Here is a 27,136-nt window from a genome sequence, read left to right on the forward strand (position 1 = left end):
CTTTGCGGAGGGCTTTCTTATAAATCAGCAAACTATTTCTCCAAGCTAAATGATGATCCTCTAAATTTGTGACACGCCATTTCCTCTCCAGCTTACGAGTTTTCTGCTTTAGGCTACGTGTTTGAGAATTATACCACTGAGTCAGGTACTTCGGATTTGAGACCTTAGTTTTCACAGGAGCTACAGTATCCAGAGTCATACGTAGTGAGGAGGTAAAATTATTAACAAGATAATCGACCTCTGTTGGGGTAGCGTTCGGATAGCTGCTCTGCTCTATGTTGGTACAGGGCATTGAAGATGATAACAGTGGGTGGATTATATTCTTAAACTTAGTTACAGCGCTTTCAGAAAGACATCTACTGTGATAAAGTCTACTCTCCACTGCTGTGTAATCAGTTATTGTAAATGTAAATGTTATCAGGAAATGATCAGACATGAGAGGGTTTTCAGGAAACACTGTTAAATGTTCAGTTTCTATGCCATATGTTAAAACAAGATCTAGAGTGTGGTTAAAGTGGTGGGTGGGTTCTTTTACATTTTGAGAAAAGCCAATTGAGTCTAATAACAGATTAAATGCCATGTTGAGGCTGTCATTTTTAGCATCTACATGAATGTTAAAATCACCCACAATAATTATTTTATCTGAGCTGAGAACTAAATCAGATAAAAAGTCTGAGAAATCAGAGAGAAACTCTGTGTAAGGCCCAGGTGGACGATATATGATAACAAGTAAGACTGGTTTCTGAGTTTTACAGCTGGGGTGGACAAGGTTAAGCATCAGGCTTTCAAATGAATTAAAAGTCTGTCTTGGTCTTTCATTAATTAATTAATTAATAACCATGAGGATCTCTATTTAATAAGGGTGAGAGAGACAGACAACAGAACTATATCTAATTTTGTAAGGAGCAACCTGATCCATAATAGAAAGGCAATGTTCATTAAAAGAATTTACAAGAGACTCAACATTATCATCAAAAGAGGGTTCCCTGGGTGTCTCTGTGTGTGTCCATGTCTGGGTCTGGGGCTTGCTGAGCCTTGGCCGCTGTAGGACAAGGTCATGGAGGGTGAGGTTACCCCTCCCTATTTTTCCCTGCTTGATGTTGATGCCCCTCCCTGGTATGCTGGTACTTGTTGGTTCCAGAGCAAGTGGCTGAATGTTCTGGCATTCTGGAGTGGTTGACACAGTTTGGGTGGGTAGGAGCAGTGGCTAGGTTCAGACTCAGTTTGACCCTTCTTGTCCTTGTTGATTGAGCGGGTTACTGGCTCCATGTGCAGATGGGCCCCCAGATTTGGGGCATGTCTGCACATGTTAGAATACTCTTTATAGTGGCGTCAGCAGTGTGCCAGTCTTTGGTGCAGCGGTGGTAGGGTGTGCCATTTGCACGGGCCCCTGGTTCACTTTTTGTTGCCCTGCAGTGTCATAGAGGAAACAGAAGTGCTTACTGAGCCAGCGGAAGTGGCTTTCTCCTTCCAGGGTAGTATACTGGTCTTAGAGATCCCATGCCTTCTCCTCCTCAACCTCCTCTGATTATCAGTCACTTTTACACATAGGGTCGTGGGGAGGGATGGAACATGTGCCACATGGGCCAAAGTTGGTTGGATGAGCACTGTTAACCAGCTGCCACATTCTCATGTCGCATCTGTTCCCTCATCAGTAGTGGTTTAGTCTAGATTTCACACAGTCCTACTCACTATTTACTCGTACTGTGATGTGCACCAACACATGGACCCAAAAGGCCTAACTTTGACACTAACAACTGTTAAAAGTGGCCTACACCCCTGTTTCCTGCACCCTGTCTTTGGTGGTGAGGTTGGCTGCTGGTCTGGGGCCAGTCTGCCTGCGTCCCAGGTTCACTGCTGGCTGGAGCTAGCACTCGAACGGCACCCTGGGTGGAGATTTTGGCGTTGGCTGGCCTGCTCCCTTGGGGTTGTGGTATGGGGAGGCTTGGACCTCTCATCAAGTCGGCTCCGTCAGGAGGTTCTCACGCCTGGGTTCCCATCCTCAGCTCATGCTGGGAAGGCTGGCCTCTGCCGCGGTTGGCTGCCTGCTGCCTCTGGTTGTCTGGCACTCCTGCCCTTTGGCTGTGGGCCCTCCACCGAGTCCTCCACCAGGTCCTCCTTCTTCCCCCTGCTGGGTTGGACCCATGGTTTTCATCTAGGTGTGTGACCTCAGGTCTTCAGCACTTCTGGGGTCTGTGTACAGTGCAGCTCTCTTGAGTCTTTGACTGTCTGCCTCTGGCTCCCAGGGGTTGTTATTGCATTCTCTGACCCTCATTATCAAATATGTTGCATGACAAATGCTCATACACAGAGATTCACAATTTTTCCAATTGTTCTTTCTCTCTCTCTTTCACACACACACAGACATACACCGCAGCAAAATTGTATTTTTGTTTGTATACTACCCGTTTTGTATTTCAGGTGCTGTGTGATTTTTGTTTTGTGATTTTTTTGTGACTGAAGATGATAAGGACGTGGTTTATAAATATCACGTAGTAAGCTATGTAAATCTTCCTTAATGCCTCCTGCGTTGTGCAGACAAAAAAAAAAGTGTTGGTGAAGTGGAGGCGAGTGATATAGTCCTGATGTCTTGCTGATAAGAAATGCTCCATGTGAGGAGAGTGCAAAATGCAAATCAAACAAAATTGACTCGAAACTATTATCCGTGCATCATGTCACCTTTAGCATTTTAGGAACTTGATTTAAGTCAACATTTAGAGAATTAATCAATTGCTGCAGCCAGGTTGCACAAAAAGTCTTGTTGCTAAACTGGTCTGTTTACATAAAAAATCTGCCACCCACTAAAAATGCCCGATTCCCTGTGAAATTAAAATATATATATATGTCTAAGGAAGGCAGGTAGTTAAAATCTTATAACAAGTTCATACGTAAGAACATCTGATTATCAAAACTAAATCCACTAATTTCCTGAGTTCCTACATGCTCACGTTCCAACTTTTGACTGGCATGTGTTGTGACTGACATCAGTATTTTGGCCCTGCAGTATGTCTAGCCATTGGTGTGGTACAGTAAGATGAGAACAGTCTGATTCTCCTCTTGTGAGTTCAGAGTGTTTTTACAGAAAACCAATCCCACTCACAAAGTCATTATTGTGAACAGACAGCAACAACTGGAGGACTTACCACTCGAGCAATTGGAGCCCCCCCAGCCTGGCTCACACTGGCAGGTGTTGGGTGCCATACAACGGCCATGAATACAGCTCTCTGTACAATGAGCTAGACATCGAGGAGACAGGAAGAGAGGCCAGGGATCAGCACAGTCCCCCCAAAAAATAACCCATCAAAACACATCTACATTAGAATTAGTCATGTAGTAGTAATCACATAAATGTTCATGTCTAAGACATAAATCTGATTTGTGAAATGGAAACTGGGACTTGCTATTCTTTGTTGAATGCTCTGTGACTTGACTTAACTTAACACTTTAAAGAGTTTTTGTGGCCAAAAACAGAATTGGACTTTAGAAATTGTTTTCTTTTTCAATAAAATGTCAATGTTTCTTTTTGTTACTTTGTGTTTTCTACAGCAGACTGATTTAATGAGTTTTTCAAGCAGATTTTTCCTCATGCAAACAAATATTTCTCATTACAAGAAACTCTAAATACAGTCCTTGTAACAAACAACTCCCATCAAGACTATGATTTATTTTCACTGTCCACTAATACCAAGCAAATGCCACTGATTTTAAAGATTATTACTCTTTTTAAAGCTAGATTTGCATTGATTAACCCACTTCAAACAAACAGATTCTTCTCTGACTTTACACAAACAAAAAGTAATAAATCCTTCATATAACTGATTCCTTCTCCAATACAACTTCCAACAGGAAACGACACGATGCCTAAAGTGTCTGGCAAATGAAATGTGATTCTCAGAGCAGCATGTGATGCTTAGGCTACTTATAAAGCAGAGTGTTTTCACACTAGAACAAATTCCCCTATGAACTCCTGGGGGACATTAACTGTTTTCTCCCTTCCACCACAGCACACATAGCTTTTTCATCACCAACTCTTTCCACCATGAGAACAGGCTGTCTTGACAGAAAGCTTTTTTTTTTATTTATTTATTTATTTTTTTACTGCTGTTACAATTGTTAGTTTTGCCAAACTAACACCTGTCACTGCCTATTAAAAGGGAGGGATATGGGTTGTGTAATAGCCTTACTGGCAAGGTAAGTGTGACAAGATATTTGAAAAGAAATATTCATTACAGCATTTAATAAGTTTAATAAATGGCTGTAAGGAAAGTGTTACTAAAAATTGACCTTAAGCAAAATCACCATTTGTCTCACAGTTACATGAGCACTGAAACTTGTATAAGATGTCTTCCTGACTCTCTTAGTGTTTAAGGAAATAGCTTGAAATCCTCTAAAATGATAGAAACATGGCTGGCTGTGTGTGTGTGTGTGTGTGTGTGTGTGTGTGTGTGTGTGTGTGTGTGTGTGTGTGTGTGTGTGTGTGTGTGTGTGTGTGTGTTACTCACGAGCACAGATCTCTCCTTTCTCATAGAAGCCTGGGCAGCACTGAGACTTCCTCCGGTACATGGTCTTGTTCCCACTACGATATGCTGTTCTATAGCTCATCCTGCAGAAAGGAATTTAAGTCACATACAGAATTAGACGCTGAGTAACCAATTATTTTGTTTTTCAGCTTTTATTATATTGTTAAAATGTGTAAAGTGGATCATTCACATTAATAACCAAAAGCATCATTTAACTCTAACTCTTCTCCAAAGAGAGCAAAACTACTGCAAAATCTACTTTATGTAGTGTTAGTAGTATCTCATATTCCAGTCTGAGTTGGGCTTGTGAGTAAGACTAGAAAAGCTCTATATACAATACTTTTTCAAAGTATTGTATATAGAGTGACCTCTCTCCCAGAGCTCCAGTTTGGTCACATCTACATGTGTCTTGTAGAGGATCCCTAACATTGTAGCCAGAATGAAAGGTTTCAAAGTATGGACAGCAACATGTATTTTGGATGTGGATGGGTAAGTAATGCCACCGTGTAGGATGTGAAGGACAAGAAATTGTTCATTGTTAAAGCAAAGGTTAGCGCTACATAACTTGCTTAAATAAACTACCACAGGTAAATCTTACATTTTGTTGACTTGGACAATTTAAAGTGCAGGGCCAGAGAAGTTAAGGTATCATTAATTTTTTACATTGATGTCATGTCATAACAGTAAAGTTGACCTAGTATTTTTCCGATGTTGGGTAAATCATTCCTACAGTTTAAATGAGCCGCCACTGACAACCTGGGTTGCTGTGGAGAAGCAGGGATTGGTGCAATTTGTCCTGTAAGGCAGGATTATGAGAGGTGTGCTCACATGCTGGTGCCATACTCTATTCCCTTCTGAAAGGTGTAAATAAATGGTGATTAGTGCATCCATTAGCCAAAATGCCAGGTAGTTGCTAGGACCACAGTACTTGATGCATGCTCAATCATCCAGGTAAGTAAATCCCAAAAAGTTTATTCTGTTCATCTAGACGTAACTTTTTCAGTGGAAGAAATATTTAATCACTCATCCAAGTGATTTCTTCAGTCTCAGCTGACTGCAGGTTTCCCCAACCCTCTAAACAGTACATTTGCATGAAACAAGCTGAAACTAACACCACTGACTAACAATAGGGGTCAGTTTCTTGATCATTAATATGCAAACTGTCATGACGACGAGTGCCATTCATCGAGAGTTGGGGAATGGCTGCAATTACAGCACTGTAAGATAATGAAAGATATACCCTTAAGCTCACAAACAGTAATATAGTGAACAGTGTTAAGTGCCAGGAGGATTGTTGTGATTTATACATCAGGGATAACAAGCAACCTCTGGCTAAGCGGATGGCACAACACAGAAGAGCTAACTCGTCAGGCCAGGACTCTGCGGTCTATTTACTACTACAGGCCAGTGGACACTCTTTCAGTGATGAGGATGTACACATCCTAGACAGGGAGGAGCGCTGGTTTGAGCAGGGAGTCAACAAGGCCGTTTACATGAAAATAGAAAGACCATCTCTGAATCAAGGAGGGGGCCTAAGGGTACATCTTTCACCACCTTACAATGCTTTCTGTGGATGCAGGCAGGATTGGACACAAATATTGCAAAAGCAGGTGACAGAGACAGACAGTGGGAGCAGACAGTAATGGTCAGAAATTCAGTGGGAGCAGAATTGAAAAAAATAGTCTTGTTCAAGGCTCTAATTCCCAGATCCTCTTGCCTGCATGTTGAAATGCCCCCGGGCAAAATACTGAACCCCAATTTGCATGCATCGGCATGTGACTGTCTTAATTGTTAGATAAAAGTGCTGTATGAATGTGAATGTAACTGGGTGAATGAAAGGCTCTATTTAAGTTCCAGTCCATTTAGCATGTCTACATTCTTCTGTAAATTTTGTCTTTATTATAACAACTTTTATTTGGTAAAGAGGGTAAGCCACTTTCAGACCTTGTTTTTGACACTGACAAATGAGACCACAATGAGGTAAATATACAGCGACAATGTCTGATTTAAATAAACAAAAAAAGAAAAACAACATGGAAAAACTGTGGTACTGCCATTTAATCAAACCCATTATCATCACACATTTCCATGCGTATCAGGTATCATTTTAATTGGTTCTTACCTGTGTCTGGTGCACTTAAACCAGTTGAGAATGTCAGTGCAGCTGGTGTAATAAATCTGATTAAAAGAATGGGCATATGACTCCTGCACTGTCACAGAGTAACTGAAACCACAGAAAGTGAAAAAGAATGGATCAGACATGAAACCAGTGTGTGGCTGATGATAGTTCATGGCTGCCTCATTAATCTTCTCTGTTAAATTAGCTGATTTACTCCAAAAGAGATTGACACACAATAGATTGAAACTCAACCAACTTTTATGTCCTTAAAATATCTGTGAAAACGAATTGCTTGTTTGTCCAAAAGCTTTGTTTTCTTAGAAGAGATAATGATACAATAAATAGTTTATAAGTGTTTTAGTGACGCAACAGCCCACTTATCAGCCCAAGATTAAAAATTATAGGTCGTAACATCTTTATGCTATGCCTGCAGGGCAACCAATTGAGGTTATTGGCCTTCATATAGAAATATAAATAGGTGTCATTTGTTTAACAGTGGAAATGCATATGGTTTCTAATATCTTATGCAAACTGTTACAGTGCTGGATTTATATATTAAAGTGAGCCAGTCAAAAGCTCAGGTTTCAGCTTTTGGTTTCAGCAGAGAGCAAAAACTGAAAGTACTCTGCAAACAAAGTACCCTGCAAGTTTTGACAAACCTTGACAGAGAAACTTTTTGTGTTCAGCCTTGTTTTGAAGATATGTTATGAGGCTGAACAGAACAGATTCTCTCAAGTCATGTAAGTCTCATCAGTAACTTCTTCTTCTACAGGTAAGTCTGTGTGTGCACAAACTCCAGTAACTGTGTCTTTAGCATTCAGTGGAATGATGGTACTAAAATTAGGAAAATGAGCGATGCTCAGCTTTACTGGGATAGTCCTGAACATAGAAGTTAAAAGAGTGATTTTTATTTATTTTATTTTTTTCATCCTTGCAAATGGAAAAAAAGACTGCTAAGTATTGACACTTTAAACACAGCTTAAGAAAGTTATCAGGTTGATAACACATTTAAATTTTCACTGTTAGTGCATTGGTATGTAGTGTTAGTATCAGGGGCGTAATTTCCAGGGGGGCTAGGGGGTTATGACCCCTCCCAATAATCAGACCCAACCAATATAATATTTAATCATCTGGGAATTTACCCAAATTTATTTATTTATTTAGACAGAGAACTTGACCCATAGGCCCCCGCCCCCCCCCCCAATGTTCAGCACAAAGTTACGGCGATGGTTAGCATAGTCAGTTTGGAGGTGGGTAAAGGACACCTAAGGCTGAATGCCTTTATTGCCCTTTATGGGTTATTATCGTGACTAACCTCTCCCAGTGGCTGCAGACATTGGGATCCTCCAGGTTGAGGGAGGAAGCGATGCAAGGCAAGTTACAGACGACTACAGTCAGCAAGACTGTCCTGTGGAGCAACAGTGATGTAGTCATCTCTGTGAGGGCTGCACCTTAAGACAAGGAAGGAGGAGAAAACACCATTTAACTTTCTGTTGTCTGAAAGACATTCTGTAAACTCTGATGATTGTAAGCTACCAACAATTCCTCGGGGTATTTATTTATGCAATGACTTATTTTTGTACTTATGTCATTCTGAAATTTCCAAATCCAATATCATTGTCAATTCCTAATACATTCAACAGGTGTGAAAATTTAAAGAAAAAAAAAGATTAATTTAAAAATTTGTATTCCTCTGTTTTAATTAAAAAAAATAAAATAAGTAAAACATCTGTGCTTTACTATGTTTGTAGTCTATATGATCCTGTTTAATTTTGTTCTCGACATAATTGTTAAAAGTCAAAACCAACTACAATGTTAAGATTCTGCTGAGATCTGTACTTTTTTCATGTCTGAAAGGGCACCAAATATAGCACATCCTTCAGAGTGTAAATGGTAGATAGAAAGCACTTAGATTTAAAAAGTGTTCGTGTGAATGGATGTGAATGAGGCTTTGAGTGCTCAAATAAAGTAGAAATGTGTTATATAAGAAACAGTCCATTTACCAGAGGTATGAACATGTATTTGACACAATTAATTATATTGTAACTGACATAATTTGACTTTAACATAGATCCTGTTTTAATCAGCTATTCCAACCAAATGCTTGAGATACAGAATCTGAACTTTTCAGCTGATACAGACAGTGTTGGGAAGGTTACTTTTAAAATGTATTCCACTACAGATTACAGAATACATGCCCCAAAATGTATTTTGTAATGTATTCCGTTACGTTACTCAACGAGAGTAACATATTCTGAATACTTTGGATTACTTAATATATTATCATGCTTTTTACAACTACATGAATGTACTATTGCTGTGTGATTTATTACTATTATTGAAGGTCCGCGGCTCCGAACCATAGTAAAGGGACCTCTGGCTAATATGTCGGGTTCCGTGTCGGGCTCGTAGCCGAAAAATAGCTTTACTTTGTTGTCTGGGTCAACTTTGCTAGCGAGAGACAGAGAGAGGGTTGAAAGGCTGCTGCAACGGAACTCATTGTTTCGGAGGAAAACACGAACAAAGTGTACAGTCGAGTCTTAATAGCTTACTTACAACTGGGCTCGTCAGGCACTCTTCTTGGCTGCAGTGGTTGTTATTATTATATTTACATGCTTCCAGCTCCCGTTTCTGCTCGGTGACAGCTCCTACTTTTCCACTCTCCTTTTTCTCCCTCCTCGCGCTCACAGACACATAATGCATAATGGGTATGGCAGTCCATTCTTGCTGCAGCACGGACTACACTGCCCATAAGGCTACATTCTTTAGAGCTATACCTGTAGCATTCTGCCTATTAGCTTAGCACAGCAACAACAACAAAAAGGCGCTCTCTCACCCAGGAAACACACAGTCGCAGAGAGAGAGAGTCACCACCGTAACGCTGCCGCCTGGAACAACAGAACATAGCTGTCAAACAAAACCCAAACAGGCCTGACCCGCCACAATATGAAACAGGAAAGTACCGCCGTGTAATCCATTTATTACAACAAAGTAACTGTATTCTAAATACCACCTTTTTAAACGGTAACTGTAACGGAATACAGTTACTCATATTTTGCATTTTAAATACGTAACGGCGGTACATGTATTCCGTTACTCCCCAACACTGGATACAGATGTGTACAAGATTGTTTGCCCACATATGAAAATTTCTTTTGTGCAGGGAAACAACCCAGACCCAGTTTTTGCTAAATCACTGTTTGAGGTTTTCTTTCAAAATCTTTACAATTTTCTTTCCTCATGGTTCTTTACACTTTTATGTGAACCTGTTCCCAGTTCCAGATGCACTAAAGCATTCCCACAGCATAATCCTCCCACTACTGTGTTTCACTGTGGGGATGCTGTTCTTTGGGTTGAACACCTCTCCCCTATTTAAGCATAAATATAAGCAGTGTCTCTGCCAAAGAGCTCTTGTTTTTACATGGACCAAAGAAGGCACTTGCAGTATGCATCATCTTTCTCCAGGTTGTTCTTAGCATACTAAGGAAGGACTTGCAGCTCTCTCAATTGATTTCACATGCAGACCGTAAAATACATTTAACCCTTTCACACACAGTGGTCACTACAGTGCACAGCTATTCAAAGGCTGTTTTCTTGTATTTGTGTCAGTGTTGATAGTATACTTGCACATAAACCACTACGTTGGACACTGGTGCGTCAATCCATACCCTGCCAGCCACTCCAAAGGTGATGTTGTCCACCTAAGTGGACATGTAAAAAACTCTTTGAAAAGTACATGTTTAAATAAAATGAAGCCTAAAGGTGAATAAAAATACTTAAGAAAAAATCCTGATTGAGGTTGTCATAATTCATGCATGAAAGGGTTAAATGATTTTCTGACATCATTACTGGGAACTTGTTCTTGTTTTTAATATGTCTCTTTTAGCTATTTTAATGTGTTTTTTTAATTGTAATTTTATTATGCTGTCTGAAACAAAACAAGTGACAGCTCAAAATCTTGTTGAAGAATTTCTATTTCAAAAACCAGGACCGCCAGGCTGGTCTCGCCACCGGAGATATGAGCGCCTACAAAGCAGCTTTATACGCCGTTCGGCGCATGGTGAGGGATGCCAAACGCCGGTATCGGGAGCGCATGGAGTCTCGCTTCCACCAGGGCGACACACAGAGCAAGTGGCATGGACTGCTCACCATCACAGATTGCAGTTTTGCTGCTCCACCACTGAATCTATTCTCACCTCCTTTAACACTTTGGCATACTGCTGCCACTGCAAAGGACAAAGGCAGACTACAGCATGTAATCCACTCCACTGAAACGTTGAATGACTGCAATCTGCCTTGCCTACAAGACATGTACTCCTTCATGCAAGTGAGACAGGCAATCAGGATTGCTACTGACTCTTCACCCGGGCATAAATTGTGATATTTCCCTTTTACGGGAGGTTGTGGTCCATCAGAACCAACACCTCATGGCACAAGAAGATGTCGGACTACGGACTACTACAACACCCCCTCACTTAACATGTTACAACAAGACACTTATTTACTCAGGCTACAATAACTTTCACACTGGACTCAATACATGCAATTTGCACCCCCCAACACACACACACACACACACACACACACACACACACACACACACACACACACACACACACACACACATACATATTTCTTAAGGTAGGTAGTTAGTATATAATCCTAATGTATGTATTTATATTAATATTTATTTTGAGATGTATATATTATATATATTGTAAATACCATATATTCTATTTCTGTTTTTTGCACCACAAGACCAAGACAAATTCCTTGTTGGTCACAAATTTGGTAATAAACCAAATTTTGATTCTGAATACTCCAAGAATACCTTAGGTAGCTGAAGACAAATGGTGATGAAGAACAGGAAGAGGAATGATCATGGATGACTAAGCCCCTGCATAAGATGTACCACAGACACATAGAGGAAATCCCTGACATAAAGAAATCCTACCAGTGGATAGAAAAGGCTTGCTTAGAGGCCAGCACAGAGGCAATGATAACAGCAGCACAAGAACAGAGCCTAAACACAAGATCCAGACGTTTACCACAGCTGACTGGATCTAAGCTGCCAACTGTACAAGGGTGCCCTGGAGGCTATCCAGCACATACGAGCATCACATAGTAGGATGCAAGCTTGGACCAAATATAAGAGGCAAAACCATGACTGGGATAGTGTGGCTTGAAGACTCGAAGTCTTCAAGTCTCAATCGGAGAAACCACCAAAATTTGTTGAAAACAATGGGGATAAGGTCCTGTGGGATTTTGAGTTGTAGACAGACGAGAAGCTGCTGGCCAACTAACCAGACATAGTGGTAGTTGAGAAGGACCAGAGGACTGCAGTTGTGATAAATATGGCAATCCCAGTAGATAGCAACATCAAGAAAAAGCAGCACAAGAAAATAGAGAAGTAATAGGGGCTGAAAGAACTGCTGGAGCAAGTCTAGAAGGTAGAGTCCAAATTGGTTCTTGGGGTAATAAGAGTATTAAGAGCCAGGCACAACACTGGAAGTCTCTATCCAGAATAGTGCAGTCCTAGGAACAACTAAGACAGTGCGCAGAACCCTCTAACTCCCATGTCTCTGGTTGAGGACCCGAGCTTAAGGATCAAACACATACCACCCCCAGAAGAAGATTTTAACATTACGTGTTGTTACAGATAGAAGGAAATTGTGAGTTACTTTTGCAAGCTAAGTTTGCCGATGCACAAAATGTGCCTAAATAGAATACTTTGGGTAATAAGTTTATGGGTAACTTTTTTTTTAATCTAACAAACAAATATAGATATGAAAAGAAATAACCTAAAATAGAAAACAGCTGTAGTCATGTTGTTTTTCATACATATCAGCTTCTTCAGTGGGGTTTATTGTGAACATTTAAAAAAGACTTTTAATGAGTTTGGCTAGCAAAAAGTTCTCATGTTTACTCATTTTTATCAGTCTGATAGTTTAAAAGTGTGGCAGGGTGTGGTTTGTGGCTCAGCTGCAGGTAGGGGTGGAGCAGTGGTGTCAGGGTGTGGTGTCAGGGGAGGCTGACACACCTCAGCTCCATCAGCTGATCATGTCTTCCATGTAAAAGATGTGCTGGGACCTGAAATGGTGCATTGTGTGTATGTGGCAGCTGAAAAGCTGCAACAAAAAATCCCAAACAATAAAACATGTAGCAACGTGCAAGCTGTCTGTGTGTGTGTGTGTGTGTGTGTGTGTGTGTGTGTGTGTGTGTGTGTGTGTGTGTGTGTGTGTGTGTGTGTGCGTGTGTCCTCATTCATGTCGCAAAAAGTTAATCAGATTCTCAGAAAAAATGAGTGGACATATTGTTATGTTTCCTTTTGTGAATGCTGTCTGTAAACAAATTAATGACAAATTACTTTAGCTCTAACTTCTGTTATCTGGGTTCTCGAGAAAGTTAGAACTCAAAATGTGCCACTTCTGCACAGGTACAATTCACACATAGTGATCACAAATATTTAATGATCTTTATAGCTACCCACCTTGCAAAACACAAACTTTATGATTCTACATCATGTGACACATTTAGGGGACATATGTAAATTGTACCAAAAAAAGAAAGAACTGGGTTACAGTATCCTCAAATGGGAGGGACCTGAGAAAGCGTTGTAGCCTGCAAACACACCATTATTTTTTAACTTATTTGTAGTCAAACTGAAATTAGGCTTAAACTTCCCTTCAACTCTCCCCACCACTAACTATCTTTAAAACACATAACACAAAGTATCATCAGTTTAGCTAAACTAATAAATTTAGAATTAAATACTAAACATCAACCTCAACTCAAACCTATACTATAAAGAAATGGTGTAAGAAAGATCAGTGAACCAAAATTGTGCTAAACACTCATTCAAATTATCAATGGTTAAAATCTCCTTAAGAGTTTCTAGAATTTGTATGAGTCCAAATTGAGTATGAATGACCTTTTTTAATAGTACACAGACAGTAAGTGACTAGCGCATCACACTTCATGGCAGTGGTGGCCAAGCAAAATCTTTTGAGGTCAACACAATTAGTGTCTTCTGGCCAGCTTTCTTTCAAAAATACTGGCTAATGGAGTAAGCCTACAAGATGTCTCTAGTAGCTGTATGGGTAGTAACATTGTGTCTGTTCAGGCAGTGTATTGGAAACTGGAGCCAGTCATCTCTGATTTCATTCTGCTGAAAGTGGGCACAGCTGCACTGACCAATCCTGAAATCCTCCCCACCCCAAGACAACTGCACTGCTACACACATAAGGGCTATGCTGTATGCGTGAAAGAGCTCCAGGCACAATGTTAATGAAATGGATTAAGCTAGGCTGCATAACTTTGATATACTAGCAGTCAGGCAGCACAGCATTGATGGCTCTCTCTATGCACAAAGGAATTCCAGAAAAGCAGATCTGCTGTTTGAAATCCCTGAAAAAACAGTCAGGCTTTAGCACAGTATTTATTTGCAAACACATGCAATTTTGACGTCAATTTTCTCTTTTTAGAATGGGTGTAAATGGAACTAAATGCCGTCACTATACTCAGTTTTCTTTAAGCTAATTAATTTATAAAGTTTTTAAAGCTATAGCACCCAAGTCTGTCGTAGAGTTGTCTGTCATTAGAACATATATTCAGTACTGCTAGGGAAGTACTTTTGCATTTTCAGTATGCTACTCTTTAAAAACAAAAGAAAGCAAAAGGAAACAAAAAAAACAAAACAAGAGAGAGTTTCGAAGCTAGGAGCTTTGTACTGTGATTTCAGCTACTGTGAAAGTATTGAAGATGTCAAAGATAAGTATGTAAACAAATAGGTCTGAAACTCTTAAACGGTTCCTATCTGACCATTACTCAGTGTTTACAGCTACTAACCTTTGCAGTTGGTGGTTTAAACCACCAAAATATGGAGATGGGTGATTTTGAGAGGTGCAAATTATTAAACCCATTAACATCTCTCGGTCACTATTTTTTGCCCTCCTTTTGCAAGATATAGTTCAAATCTAGAATTTAAGATTGCAAAACCCCAACAGCATTTACATCTATGAAAGAGGTCCAAATTGAAAGCACAACAGGAATAAAGTTGTTTTTTTTTTTGTTGTTTTTTTTGAAGATCATAAAAGAAAATTTAACATCTGGATCGCTTGCCAGCTGGCCAGCACACATCAAAAATATCGTTGTTCAGAAATATTTTTTAACTTTATCTATAGCAGATTCTTGTCCAGTCATTTACAGTTATTACATAAAAATATCACATAAATCAGTACAATACATTACCTTCTCTATGAGCAAAACACGATCATGCCACGGCTGTCGATCCGTCCTTCGGTGTATGAGGTTGATATGTCCAGTAGTTAAAAAAAAGACAAGAAAAGAAAAGAAAAGAAAAAAGTGTTATCCCTCTGAAACCGCATAAGAAATAAATCATAAACTGAAATTAAAATTAAAAATAACTAGTGGAAAGCGCATTAGTCGAATCGTTTTCTCAGATGTCTACAACGTTTCCTCGCCAGAACGATAAACTTTTCCCATTGTCAAAATACTGGTGACCAAGTATGTGACGTCATTGATGCGGCATCAACAGCATCTTTCTGAGGGTTGTGTAACAACACTTTGACTCTGCTGCCACCTGCCGCAAAACACCATCCCATTAGAAACACATGATGAGTACGTCTCATCTACACAGAACAGGAACACAAACTAAATATACAATACAAACCAAGGACTCATAATAGCATAATTAAAACTTACACGATATACTGAAATAAAAACAGTAAAAGAAAATGATTTTTTTTCTTTTACATTAAATTCTATTGATATAATTATTCCAAAAGATAACAGGGATAGAAGTAATATCCCAGTGATAGACGTTTTAATGTAATAAGGCCCCAGGTAAAATTTCTTGCTCAATAAATTGTACGTATAGTCTCTGTTGTCAGCAAATCAGAGAATGATGTTTAAAATTAAACACTTAAACAGCCTAAACCTAGAGAGTTGTTGGTTTTTTAGATTTTAAATATGCATTTTGACATTGATCAGAGTAAGTCGAGCATCACATTTATTTATGTGTTCAATAAATAAATATTAACGTTAATCATAAAATAAAGGAAACCTCATTGTGAGTAGATGGAATTGCATTGTTTGCTGTAAAAGGCAAAACAGTAATCTGCTAGTAAACAGTAAGCTGCAGATTAGAAGGAATGAAATTGTGCTTCTTGTAGTTCTAGACAAAATAAATAAGCTGTGCTTTGGTCTCCCTCTGCTAACCATTGCCTTCTAGAGCTCACATATGAGCTTTTGCCTTTATAAAGATAAAGGTTGTTAAGTTGGTCATTTAAAATAGCTACATCTTCTTTTTCAGGAGATATCATTTGGAGTAATGAGACATTCAATTTTGGAAATCAAAGTTTGTTCTTCCCTTTTTATGTTTCAGGCTAAATTACTGCTTTAGTTCTAAGGAATTTTGTCAACTCAAATTTAAAGATTTCCCAGTGAACACAGAAGCTGTTTTCTGCAGTTATTTTGTGGAGAAAGAAGGACGCTAGTCTCAACATGAGGTATAACAGCCTAATGCTCTAAAGCAGATAGCCCCTCACTTCTCCCTGGGTGATTTTGCCTGGTTTGTTTTCCCTCTGTCTCTCCATTTTGGTTATCTCTCTCTTTCTCACTCCCTCTCTGTCTGTTGATGTTGTTGTCTGCATTTATGGGCATGACTAATCCAGGGTTCCCCCTCTGGCAGTTCAGCTGGCAGTCAATCTTTGCTGAATTGTTGAGCTACACAGTGAAACCCTGGCTTCTTCTTTTCTGTGTATTTGCACAGCTCCTGTTTTCCCTGGATGTTTACCATGTGTTAATACAACCTGTAACTCGGGTGTAAGTACCCTGTAACCACATGTAATTTTCAGTCACAAGTCAGGTTTTTACAGGAAACACTGAAATAATGACACTGTTAGACATGCAACTAAGGCGTAAGTATCCTGTAATTGTGCCTAATATCAAGTGACAAGTCAGGTTTTTACAGGAAACAATGACATAACTACATTGTAAGTACCTTGTACTTTCCGGGGCATGAGTCGTATTATGGCGTCACTTATTATATTGTTCAACACTCAGAGTCCCTGCAACAGTATTTGATAGTTTTCTTTTCTAGACATGAAAAATCTGAATTTAATAATATTACTTTTATCATTGGGTTCAACAATTCATAAAAGTTACAGGGTTAATTTTTATGCTGTGCAAGGCAAGTCTCTAAGCTTGTTGTTAGGTAATACTTTAAAATTTAACTTAGCTGTATGTTATTAACCCATCCTAGGAGCAAAAATCTAATTTTGTAGCTAAATAATTTAATTAAAGGTTGTCTGTCTCTATGTGTTAGCCTTGCTGTAGAGTTGCAACCTATCCAGGATGTACCCTGCCTTTGCTGTGTGTCAGCTGAGATAGGCTCTCTAACTAATAGTCATTTCACATATTGTCATAATGCTTTTTTATTATAAATGGTCAACTATACAACTATACTTATGATGACTGATTTTGTTTCAATAATAAATATATATATATAAATACGGAGTAATGAACTGTAGTCAGGTAGTGGCAGTACAGCTATTATGGAGTGATCCAGTTTTTCCATTTTAATCAATAATCATAATCAGCAATGCCCATAGTTTAATGGCACAATTTTTGGTTTAAACATTTTTACATACCACACTTTCTTGTATTAGGGAAGGATTGCAAAGTAAGTCAAACTATAAAGCATTAGAAAATATTTTTTTAAAGAGCAAGAGTAAATAGTAAAGAGAGTAAATATTAAGGCATTACACTCATTTAACTTCAGTAAGATGAATAGTGTTTCTCTTTTCCAGAAAAAAACTATCCTGTGACTCTTTTTCTTCAAACTTACAGTACGATTTAAATTCCATGCTGTCTTTCAAACAAACATCAACATCTCCCTGTGTGTGCTAGGACCTCGAAAAACTACTGTGAAATATCTAAATGACCAGAAAATATAATGACGAAAAATATATCCAGTTGTTTTTCTGACTCATTTTCAGCTGTCCAGAGATTGTGGGGTCTAATCTACTAACAACAAGTAACTGCAACAATAGTACTGTGTGCTACATATGCAGAGTGATGTCATCTCTTCCACTGTATTCAGAACTGCAGGGCAATGTGGCGGCTTCCACATTGCTATGTATTTTTAATGGATTAATTCAAAGTTTATGAAGGTGCATCAATTTTCTCTTTTTGTTTGTTTTGGTATGTTTACTTCACAGAATTGATTCTACAACGGAACATGTATAATCATTTTCTCCATCTGCACTGGTTCTGTAGATTGTCAATAGCTTGACAGAAAAAGCTACTTTGTCACATAATATGAACCAAGGAAGCAGTTGTGAGGATAGTATGTGGTTAAGACTGAGACTGCTTTATGATGAGATGGGAAGGCATAGTGCTTGGCTTTTCTTAACAAAACACAAAAACTTTAATCATAATTACATAATCTGAGTGGAAAATAAAGTGACTATATTTTAAAAATTATATTTTCGTACATCAATCCAATACAGTAAGGAAGATTATCCATCCATCCATCCATTTTCTTCCGCTTATCCGGGGCTGGGTCGCGGGGGCAGCAGCCCAAGCAGAGAAGCCCAGACCTCCCTCTCTCCAACCACCTCCTCCAGCTTATCCAGGGGAACACCAAGGCGTTCCCAGGCCAGCCGAGAGATATAATCTCTCCAGCGTGTCCTGGGTCTGCCCTGGGCCCTCCTCCCGGTGGGACATGCCCGGAAAACCTCGCCCAGGAGGTGCCCAGGGGGCATCCTTGTCAGATGCCCGAACCACCTCAACTGGCTCCTTTCGATGTGGAAAGATTAATATATTTAAATCTGTGAGAGCCACAGGTGTTGTGATAGATTAAATACAGAAAACCTATCCGGTGTTCCAGGTTAACTGGTTGGATTTGTTTACATATTCCACGCTCTGAGTTCCAGATGTTTGATCCTGGTCTTCTCTCTCTGTCTCTCTCTCTGTCAGTGTGTCATGCGGTTTGACAAGAGGTCTCCATCTCCAGCTCATGCAAATATTATCTTCAGGCAACAATGAAATTATTTTATTTTGTTTTTTTAAATCAAAAAGTCTTCTGCTCTGTCTCCTACCACTGTCTTTCTATAACATAAAAAACGAGCCAACATTTTTTTTCCGACTCGATGGACCCTCGTGTTGACTGACTCAGGAAACACGCAAACGTTACTTGGTGATGTGAAAATTTTACTTGGGCAGCTGCTGCTCTATATAACGCGATGTTATGGCAATATTCTGCACAAAATCAGCAAATGTAGCTTGTTACTCAGGGCAGAGCTGCAGCAGCTTGTGTTTGCCCTCAGACTGACTGATCTGATTTAAAAATGCCAAACGGAATTTAAAAGGAATGAATCTTGTCAAACCGCATGACACACTGACAGACAAAGAAGCCCATTCAGTAAAAATGACGAATCTGCGGATCCAACATCTGAAACACTGTGGAATATGTAAACAAATCTAACCAGTTAACATAAAAACCAGTTAACCTGGAACACCGGAACTATTACGAGGCTCCATGATCCGCAATTGCAGTTTAAAAAAGAAAGAAAGAAAGGAAAAAAGGTCCATTGGAATAAACGGAGATGACGCGATTCTTCCATTTAACCGATCTGCTTTAGCCCAGATCCGCTGAAATGAGATCAGATCCCTGCGCCTCGACCATTCCATTTAACCGACCAGTTCCGCGCGAATGAAACGGACCGCGTTGTAGGACAGCTGATAATGCGTTTATTTTTCAGCCTAACCAATTGGAATATTGCGGGTTTATTGTGAAGAGATGGTTATAAAATTGGGGCGTGGTAAGGTCTTATAATGCTCATGCACGTCAAATACCAGAGAAAATATATATTTGTATGATTCGTCAGTCTACGGTGATAAAGCTTTTATTTTGTATTGGCAATCATTTTAAAAGTTGTTAGAGAAAAGGAAACTTTCAAAACAAAAGTATTGACATTTTGTTATATTTGTTACTCCTTAGACCAATGTTAATTTTTGAAGGTTTTATACACCGTTGTAATTTGTATGTCGTGGTTAAGCAGTTGGTTGTTATTAAAACAAACAAACAAAAAACTATTGCTGCAAGTTTATGGACATTTGCTTTTATTCTGAAAAGGAAATACGACTGGAAGTCGATTTGTTTTTGTTGACGGACGACAGAATGACTACAAGATAGCGGTCCCAGATGAGGACAAAATCATTTAACCCCCAAAGAAATTAAAATACAAATATTCAGTACAGACGTCCTGGAACGGCTGGGGACAGGCTAACATGTTTCTTAATGTTGTGAAGGAAATGCCCCGCTCCGTGCCTTATGCTACTAAAACGGAAACTTCCGTCTTCCACATCAGTCAGACACTAGTGCTCCATAGGGATAGCGTGCTTCACAGATTAGCACCACCCTTACAGCGTCAGCAAGCATACATTTGGTCCCCGTTAACCGCAGAACTGTACTCTTCGTAGGATACGAAAATGGCTGTTAAGTCCAGAAGATCGTGGACGACCGTGATCTTCGGCGTCTTTCTCGGATTCACAGCGTCCTCTTGGCTCATTTTACCTCAGGTTCTGGAAAGTAAAACGAAAAGATCTGCCATGTGTTTGTACTACAGTGACTCCGCCGTTGCTATAGGTGCTGACATCCACGGGAAGTCCGTGTCAGTCAAAGATCTGGACAGTCCGCAGGAGAACAGGTTATTCAGTACGAAGAACAGCAGTGGACATTTAGGCAGAACCCAAAGCAAACCAAAGCGTTTTATTTATGTTGGCGTGATGACAGCCAAAAAATACCTGACGTCTCGAGCACAGGCTGCGTATGAGACATGGGCGGCTTCTATACCCGGGAAGGTGGAGTTCTTCTCGAGCGCTGGGTCTGGGACCGTCCACGCGCCTGCTCCCCTCCCTGTGGTTTCACTGGCGGGTGTTGATGATTCCTATCCACCACAGAAGAAATCATTCATGATGCTAAAGTACATCCATGACCATTACCTGGATAAATACGAGTGGTTCATGCGGGCAGATGATGATGTTTATATAAGAGGTGCTTATTTTGGGAGTGAATTTGATGCCAGTGCAGTTTGTTTATTTGTCACAGTAAAATGTAACATGCTATGCATTATGCAATATTGTGTCGCTTTAGTGAAAGCAACATCTCTTTGAAATTACTGAGATAAATTAATGTAGTCTCATTTTAGGCAACCAAAGCTATGATTGTACAAGTTGCTAAGATGTTAATATTTTTCATCCAGCTACAAAGTGTAAAAAGAGTGTTTTAATAAAAAAAACAGTGGGTTACATTCTTACATACTTTGAATCTTTATCTTGAGAGATAAGTAAGATAAAGACTTAAGCATGCCACATACACATGTCTAGAATACATACATTTTACCATTTTTGATAACAGTTATTTCTTACAACTCACTTTCTGCTAGGTGGGAAGCTGGAATTGTTCTTGCGGTCACTCAACAGCAGTCAGCCCCATTACCTTGGCCAGACAGGGCTGGGCACAGCTGAAGAATTAGGACGACTGGCTCTAGAACCTGGAGAAAACTTTTGCATGGGAGGTCCTGGGATGATCTTTAGTAGAGAGGTGTTACGCAGGATGGTCCCTCACATCAGTACCTGTCTAAGGGAGATGTACACCACCCATGAGGATGTGGAAGTAGGGCGTTGTGTACGACGCTTTGGAGGCACACAGTGTGTATGGTCTTATGAGGTAAGACTTGAATCTGCGTGTGTGTATGTGTGAGAGATTGTGTTTCAGATTGTTAGCATGTGGCAGATCGAGAAAACTTCACATGGGGAGGCAAAGGACGGGCAGAGGTGTAGGCAGGGTGGCACACACTTCTTCAGTGGGGTATGTGAAAATCCCCTATATGTACATGGAGTCAACAAAATAGCCACAAAAACACTTTAAAACTATTTGCTATATCATTCTTCTAAGAAAACAAAGACATTTTTTGAGTAGGTAGGTTTAGAATATTAGTTTTTACAAGTATTTTCAAGACATAAAAGTTGTGGCGGGCCTCTACAGCAGAGGGGCAGTGTGCCCCTCACACCCCCATGTAGATCCACCCCTGTTCTTAGCATATTGGATTATTTCTTTTTTGTCAGACTTCTAAAATCTGTGAGTGATCCTTCCAGTCAGTATTTTCCTATATATTCACAGATATTAATTGATATTTTCTTGGAGGTCACCCAACTGTACTGTCCCTCTGTGAAATGGTACCTTATCGTAGTGGAGGGGTTTGTGTGTCCCAGGGATCCCAGGGGCTGTGTTGCCCTGGTAGGGTCTCCTATGGCAAATTAGTTCTGGTTGAGGGACCAGACAAAGAGCAATTCAAAAACCCCTATGTGCAGAAGATTGAGGGAACTGTGAATCCTGCCTGGGATAGGGTTGCTGGGGCCCCGCACTAGAGATTGGGACCTAAGAGGGTGCCCGAGGGCCAGGCTTTAGTCCATGGGGCCCAGCTGGGCCCAGCCTGACAAAGGGACATAGGCCACCCTTCCGGAGGCCCGCTTCCCGCATGAGGCACCATAGGTGTCAGGTGCAATGTGTGCTGGGTGGCAGCCAGGACGGAGACCCTGGCAGACCAATCCCCAGCTACCAAGGCCAGCAAGCAATTAGGACATGGAATGTATTTTGTTTCGTGAAGAAAAATAATTGTCTTGTTGTTTAACAAATTTGAAATGCTAATGATATATATCATCCAGCTCTAGTCAAGAATGTTGTGTGTATTGATGCTTGGACATCCATACTCTTATTACTTTTAAATTCTTTCCGTAGATGCAGCAACTGTTCTATGAAAACTATGAACACAACAAAAAAGGCTTCATTGAAGAACTTCACAGTCGCAAGATCCACAATGCCATTACGCTCCATCCCAACAAAAGTCCTGCCTACCAGTACCGGCTCCACAACTTCATGCTCAGCTGTGAGATCTCAAGGCTCCGTTACCGCACAATCCTACTCCACCGTGAAGGCCTACATATGAGTCATCTTAGTGATACAGAAATACTGTGGGAGGACCAACAGCTGGGGTCTCCACCTTCCTACATGCGCTATGTGCCCAGTGAGAGAAATGATGTCACTGAGTGGGATTTCCTGACAGGCCAACATATTTATTCTGCCATTGAAAACAAGATGGCTAGGCAAAGCCTTGGAAAATTGCTTCGGACTGCCCTTGAAGACAATATTATACTAGAGGTCATGGAAATGATTAATGAAAATTCAAAGACACGTGGCCATGTAATTGACTTTAAAGAGATTCAGTATGGCTACTACAGGGTGGATCCAATACATGGTGCAGAATACGTCTTAGACTTGTTGCTTCTGTACAAAAAACACAAGGGACGTAAAATAACTCTGCCTGTGAGGCGGCATGCTTACCTTCAACAGTCCTTCAGCCGACCTTTCTTTAGTGAAGCTGAAGATCTAAATGTTTCAGAACTTATGGCTGCCATCAACTCTGAATCCCAATCCCTGTCATTCCTATCCAACTCTCTGAAGTTCTTGTCACCTTTCCAGTTCTATGAGTCAACAAGAGAAATGTGGGAGCAAAGCCAGAAAAAGATCAGCATTCTTGTCCCACTGTCTGGTCGCTATGGCACTTTTATTCGGTTTATGGAGAACTTTGAGAAAGTGTGTTTGATACCTAAACAAAATGTTCAGCTCTGCATCATTTTGGTGGACAATGTAAACAATAAGAATATAAAAAAGCATATTCATTTAATAATGGACTATAAGAGAAAGTATCCTAAAGCTGATATGTCTGTAATCCCCATGACAGGAAATTTTTCACGAGGGCTGGCTCTAGAGCTGGGTTTGTCACAGCTTGATAATGACACTTTAATGTTCCTCTGTGATGTTGATCTAATCTTTAGTGGTGATGCTCTGCAGCGCTGCAGAGATAATGCTATTCAAGGGAGACAGGTCTATTTTCCTGTTATCTTTAGCCAATACAGCCCTAAGATTGTGTATGGTGAAAAAGCCCCAAGTGAAAACAACTTTGTGCTCACCAAGAAAAGTGGCTTTTGGCGTGATTATGGCTTTGGAACCACCTGTATTTTTAAGAGCGATTTACTAAAAGCTGGAGGTTTTGATACATCCATCCTAGGCTGGGGGTTGGAAGATGTAGACTTCTACACCAAGGTTATTAATTCTGGTTTAAAGGTTTTACGCAGTCAAGAACCAGGAATTGTCCACATTTATCATCCTATCAATTGCAATTCAAGCCTTGAACAGAAGCAATATAAAATGTGTCTTGGTTCAAGAGCAAGTGCATTTGCATCAGCTGTGCAGTTAGCAGAGATGTGGCTTGAGAAACACATAGAGGTAGGCTATAACAGAACTTCATCCTGATACTTCAACCTTCCAGGACTCCTCTACTTTCTGTTCTGCTTAAACGCAGATAGCTATGCACTGTGGTGCCCAAGGCAGTCATGTCTCTAAAACTGAGTGTACTCTAACCAATGAAATGGTACTAGACACAGCTTAACCAGCAGGAGATAGACCAATGTTGAAGACACCAAAAGGAGATAGAACAGATCTACACCCAATTTAGTGCAGAAGCAAGGCCAACTATCTGCTTCTTTACTTTCTTCCAAACCAGCTGGAAAATTGGACAAAATGAGAAAAAGAAATATTTGTTATATGTAATAGCTAAATGTAGCTGATTGTTATTTTGTACAGTTATGCATCACTCTCTACTAGTCTCCTTTTTATACCAGTATAAATGAACTACTTGCTAATCTGGGTAAGTTGAGGAATTAATTAAATGACCCAAAGAACAAGTTGCTCATTCATAGAGTGATGTTTTACTTTGCTACAAGTTTGAGTCTGTAGCATAATTGTTGCCTACAACAATTATGTTGCCTACAACTCAGTGAGTCAGTGAATTGGATAATTTGTTGTTTCTCTCCATAAGTTCTCGTTGAGCAGCATGGTGTGCTGCGCTAAACAATCTGTATGTATGTTTAGGTGAGGGATTTGGTACTGCTGTATTGATCTAAACTAATCTACCTTAATCTCCCACTGCGGTTTAGAAATAGGCTCGTGCAGAAGCTGGAGCTGAGCCCGTGTAGTTACTGTCTGTCCACATTTCTTGTATGCTTCTGTTCTAGAAATAAGTCCTGCTCAGCTGTCTTATTTCCAGTCTCAAGTCTAACTATAGCCTGTTTGTTTTCATTAATTTTAGAATATCATAATTCAGCAGCTTCACTGCCATCATTTTACTCAATCAAAACCTAGGAAGACGCACTAAGACAGAACCTCATTCTCAGTTACCCAAGGTGCATACAATAAATGTAGGCACAGCTTAAATCAAATACCAATGAAAAATGATATTATAGCTTTATAAATTAAAAATTATTGTAAACACCAGAAGGACCCGAGACACTCAGCGTTGCACATTGTGTGCGTTTATGTAAAACTGTGCCTTTCACTTTGCTGCCCCAGCAGCTTCCCAGTTGTTGCCACCTCCAAGTCCCAGTATCACTGAAATAGGGAGAGAGTGATTAACGAATTGATCTCAGCTGGCCTGCCAGCCTCCCTGGCACTACCCCCTGAACCTCCATCACACTTATATTTTTACATTATGAATAAATAAATAAATAATAATTTCTGTGATTAAACCAAAGGTAAAGTGACACGCTGCATCTAAAGGCTTGAAAGTGGAATGCACTACCTACCAATAAATAAAATACTCAGTTAAAGGCAGGATAACCACTTTCACAATACTTTCTTATTCATGTACAAAAGAAGATTTTTTTTTTCTGCAAAACAAATCAAAAACATCTTACAATTTCAGACACAGCATTTATAAGCTTAGATAATTATGTGTTATAATGCACTTTAAGTTTGCCATGCAGCCAGATGGCGAGGTATTGTTTTATTAATATGAAGAATTACAGTACTATGCTAACCAAACAGTTTTTGCATTTCAAAACAGACATTTTAACTTTTGTACAGTTTAAGATCAATTTCAGCATAAAGTTTATAGCTCTCTGTAACTCTTGAGCTGATATAAGCAGTAGTATTTATTATAAAAATGAGATTTGATTGTAAAATATAAGCAAATGTCTAAATCTTGTTTTAGACTGAAATCCTGTTTCTGAATTAAATATAGGCTTTCTCCCCTGACTGATTAAGCAATGATTGGGTGACCTTTAAAATCATTTAGACATTTGAGGTAAATCTAGTACAGGGTTGGTTGAAAATTAAATTTTTAATTATTTCACGTTGATTTAATGATGTTCATATGGAAATGCAAAGTTTGAATGCTGTTAATTTAGCTGGCTCTGAAAAATCTTTATTGTTTTATTGACCATTTTATTGTAATTATCCTTAGTGTAAATGATTGACTTTTAATTCTTAATAGAAGATGTGTGATTATCCTTTATTGATTCTATTTTTATTTTTGTTGTTAAATGTGACTACAGAAATCATTAGGACAGACTCTAGAAAAGCTAAAATTAAACACAAATGAAAAACAAATCAACTTTTCAGTTTTCAAGACAGTGATCTGGAACCAACTGAAATTTGAGTGTCATTCTATTTCCTTCCTTTGCCCACTACAACAGTTAGTTTAACTTGCTAGTTTTTGCACAAAAGAGTCAAAAGAGTGCCCCAAAAGGCTCTGCCTGAACTTTTGCACTGGTGGCAAAACAAAGCTCTCCACCAGATGTCACAGCTCCACACAGTTGGTTTTTGAAGCTTGAAGTTGGTGAGTTCTTGGCCAAGCCTTTTGATTGGTTGACTGATTATGCAGCACTTTCTGGTATAAATATTTTGAGCCACCCCTGTTCCTGTCAGTACAGGCAGACTTTTAGCACCTGTAATAAAGCTATTTTTCGCTGGCGTCTTTCACGCATGGGATGTTCTTCTGATGGTGCATTCTGATAATGCTGCAGTTTCTCTTTGTATGTTTTCTTTGTATTTTGCCACAGAAAATTGTTGGGCTAAATAAAGGACACTTTGTTAGCCATAAGCCATTTTGCATGAATTTGTATCTACAATCAATCACAGAGATAATATTGTATGTCATTACTGCGTCTGGACTAAAACAAATCTGACCCAAGTTTCTGACCCAAATTTAGTTTGTTGGAATGTTTTTGTTTTTCAAATCCTGTGCCAAAGCACTGCTTGTAGAAACCAGCATTTACTAAATTTTACTTTTGTTCTTTGATAATTTGTTTCAGTACAGTCAGTCAGTTTCGAGTATTAAATTCATTAATCACACTAATGCTTTATGTAGTTATTCATTTTAATTAAATTTAATCATTCAATCACCTTTTTGATATTAGTTTTCAGTTTTCAGCTATATTTGTCATAAGCAAGTTAGCACAGGGTCAACATTGCAATGAAATGTGTTAGACGAGCAGAAGACAAGTCTCTCAGCAGCATAGTACAATATAGCACTGCAAGTTAAAATTATAATGCAATATAACACTAAAA

General features: G+C 39.5%; 2 protein-coding genes across 2 annotated transcripts in view; one reads left to right on the forward strand and one right to left on the reverse strand.

Moving 5' to 3' along the window:
• megf10 (multiple EGF-like-domains 10) overlaps positions 1–15,110 on the reverse strand; it is a 65,331-nt gene extending 50,221 nt beyond the window's left edge. The window contains exons 1-5 of the mRNA XM_063477887.1: positions 14,890–15,110; positions 7,955–8,090; positions 6,643–6,744; positions 4,503–4,603; positions 3,144–3,236 (exon numbers count right to left, since the gene is read on the reverse strand). Of these exons, the coding sequence (XP_063333957.1) occupies positions 3,144–3,236; positions 4,503–4,603; positions 6,643–6,744; positions 7,955–8,073 (415 nt within the window). The 5' untranslated portion in view covers positions 8,074–8,090; positions 14,890–15,110. The remainder of the gene's footprint in view (positions 1–3,143; positions 3,237–4,502; positions 4,604–6,642; positions 6,745–7,954; positions 8,091–14,889) is intronic.
• Positions 15,111–19,780: 4,670 nt separating this feature from the next.
• On the forward strand, positions 19,781–26,783 carry LOC134630536 (chondroitin sulfate synthase 3-like). Its single transcript, XM_063477888.1, has 3 exons — positions 19,781–20,722; positions 21,114–21,397; positions 22,469–26,783. The coding sequence occupies exons 1-3, from the start codon at positions 20,158–20,160 to the stop codon at positions 24,041–24,043; spliced, it is 2,424 nt and encodes an 807-aa protein (XP_063333958.1). The 5' UTR covers positions 19,781–20,157; the 3' UTR covers positions 24,044–26,783.
• The last annotated feature ends 353 nt before the right edge of the window (positions 26,784–27,136 follow it).

The sequence above is a fragment of the Pelmatolapia mariae genome, linkage group LG7 (genome assembly GCF_036321145.2).
Source record: "Pelmatolapia mariae isolate MD_Pm_ZW linkage group LG7, Pm_UMD_F_2, whole genome shotgun sequence".
Lineage (NCBI taxonomy): Eukaryota > Metazoa > Chordata > Actinopteri > Cichliformes > Cichlidae > Pelmatolapia > Pelmatolapia mariae.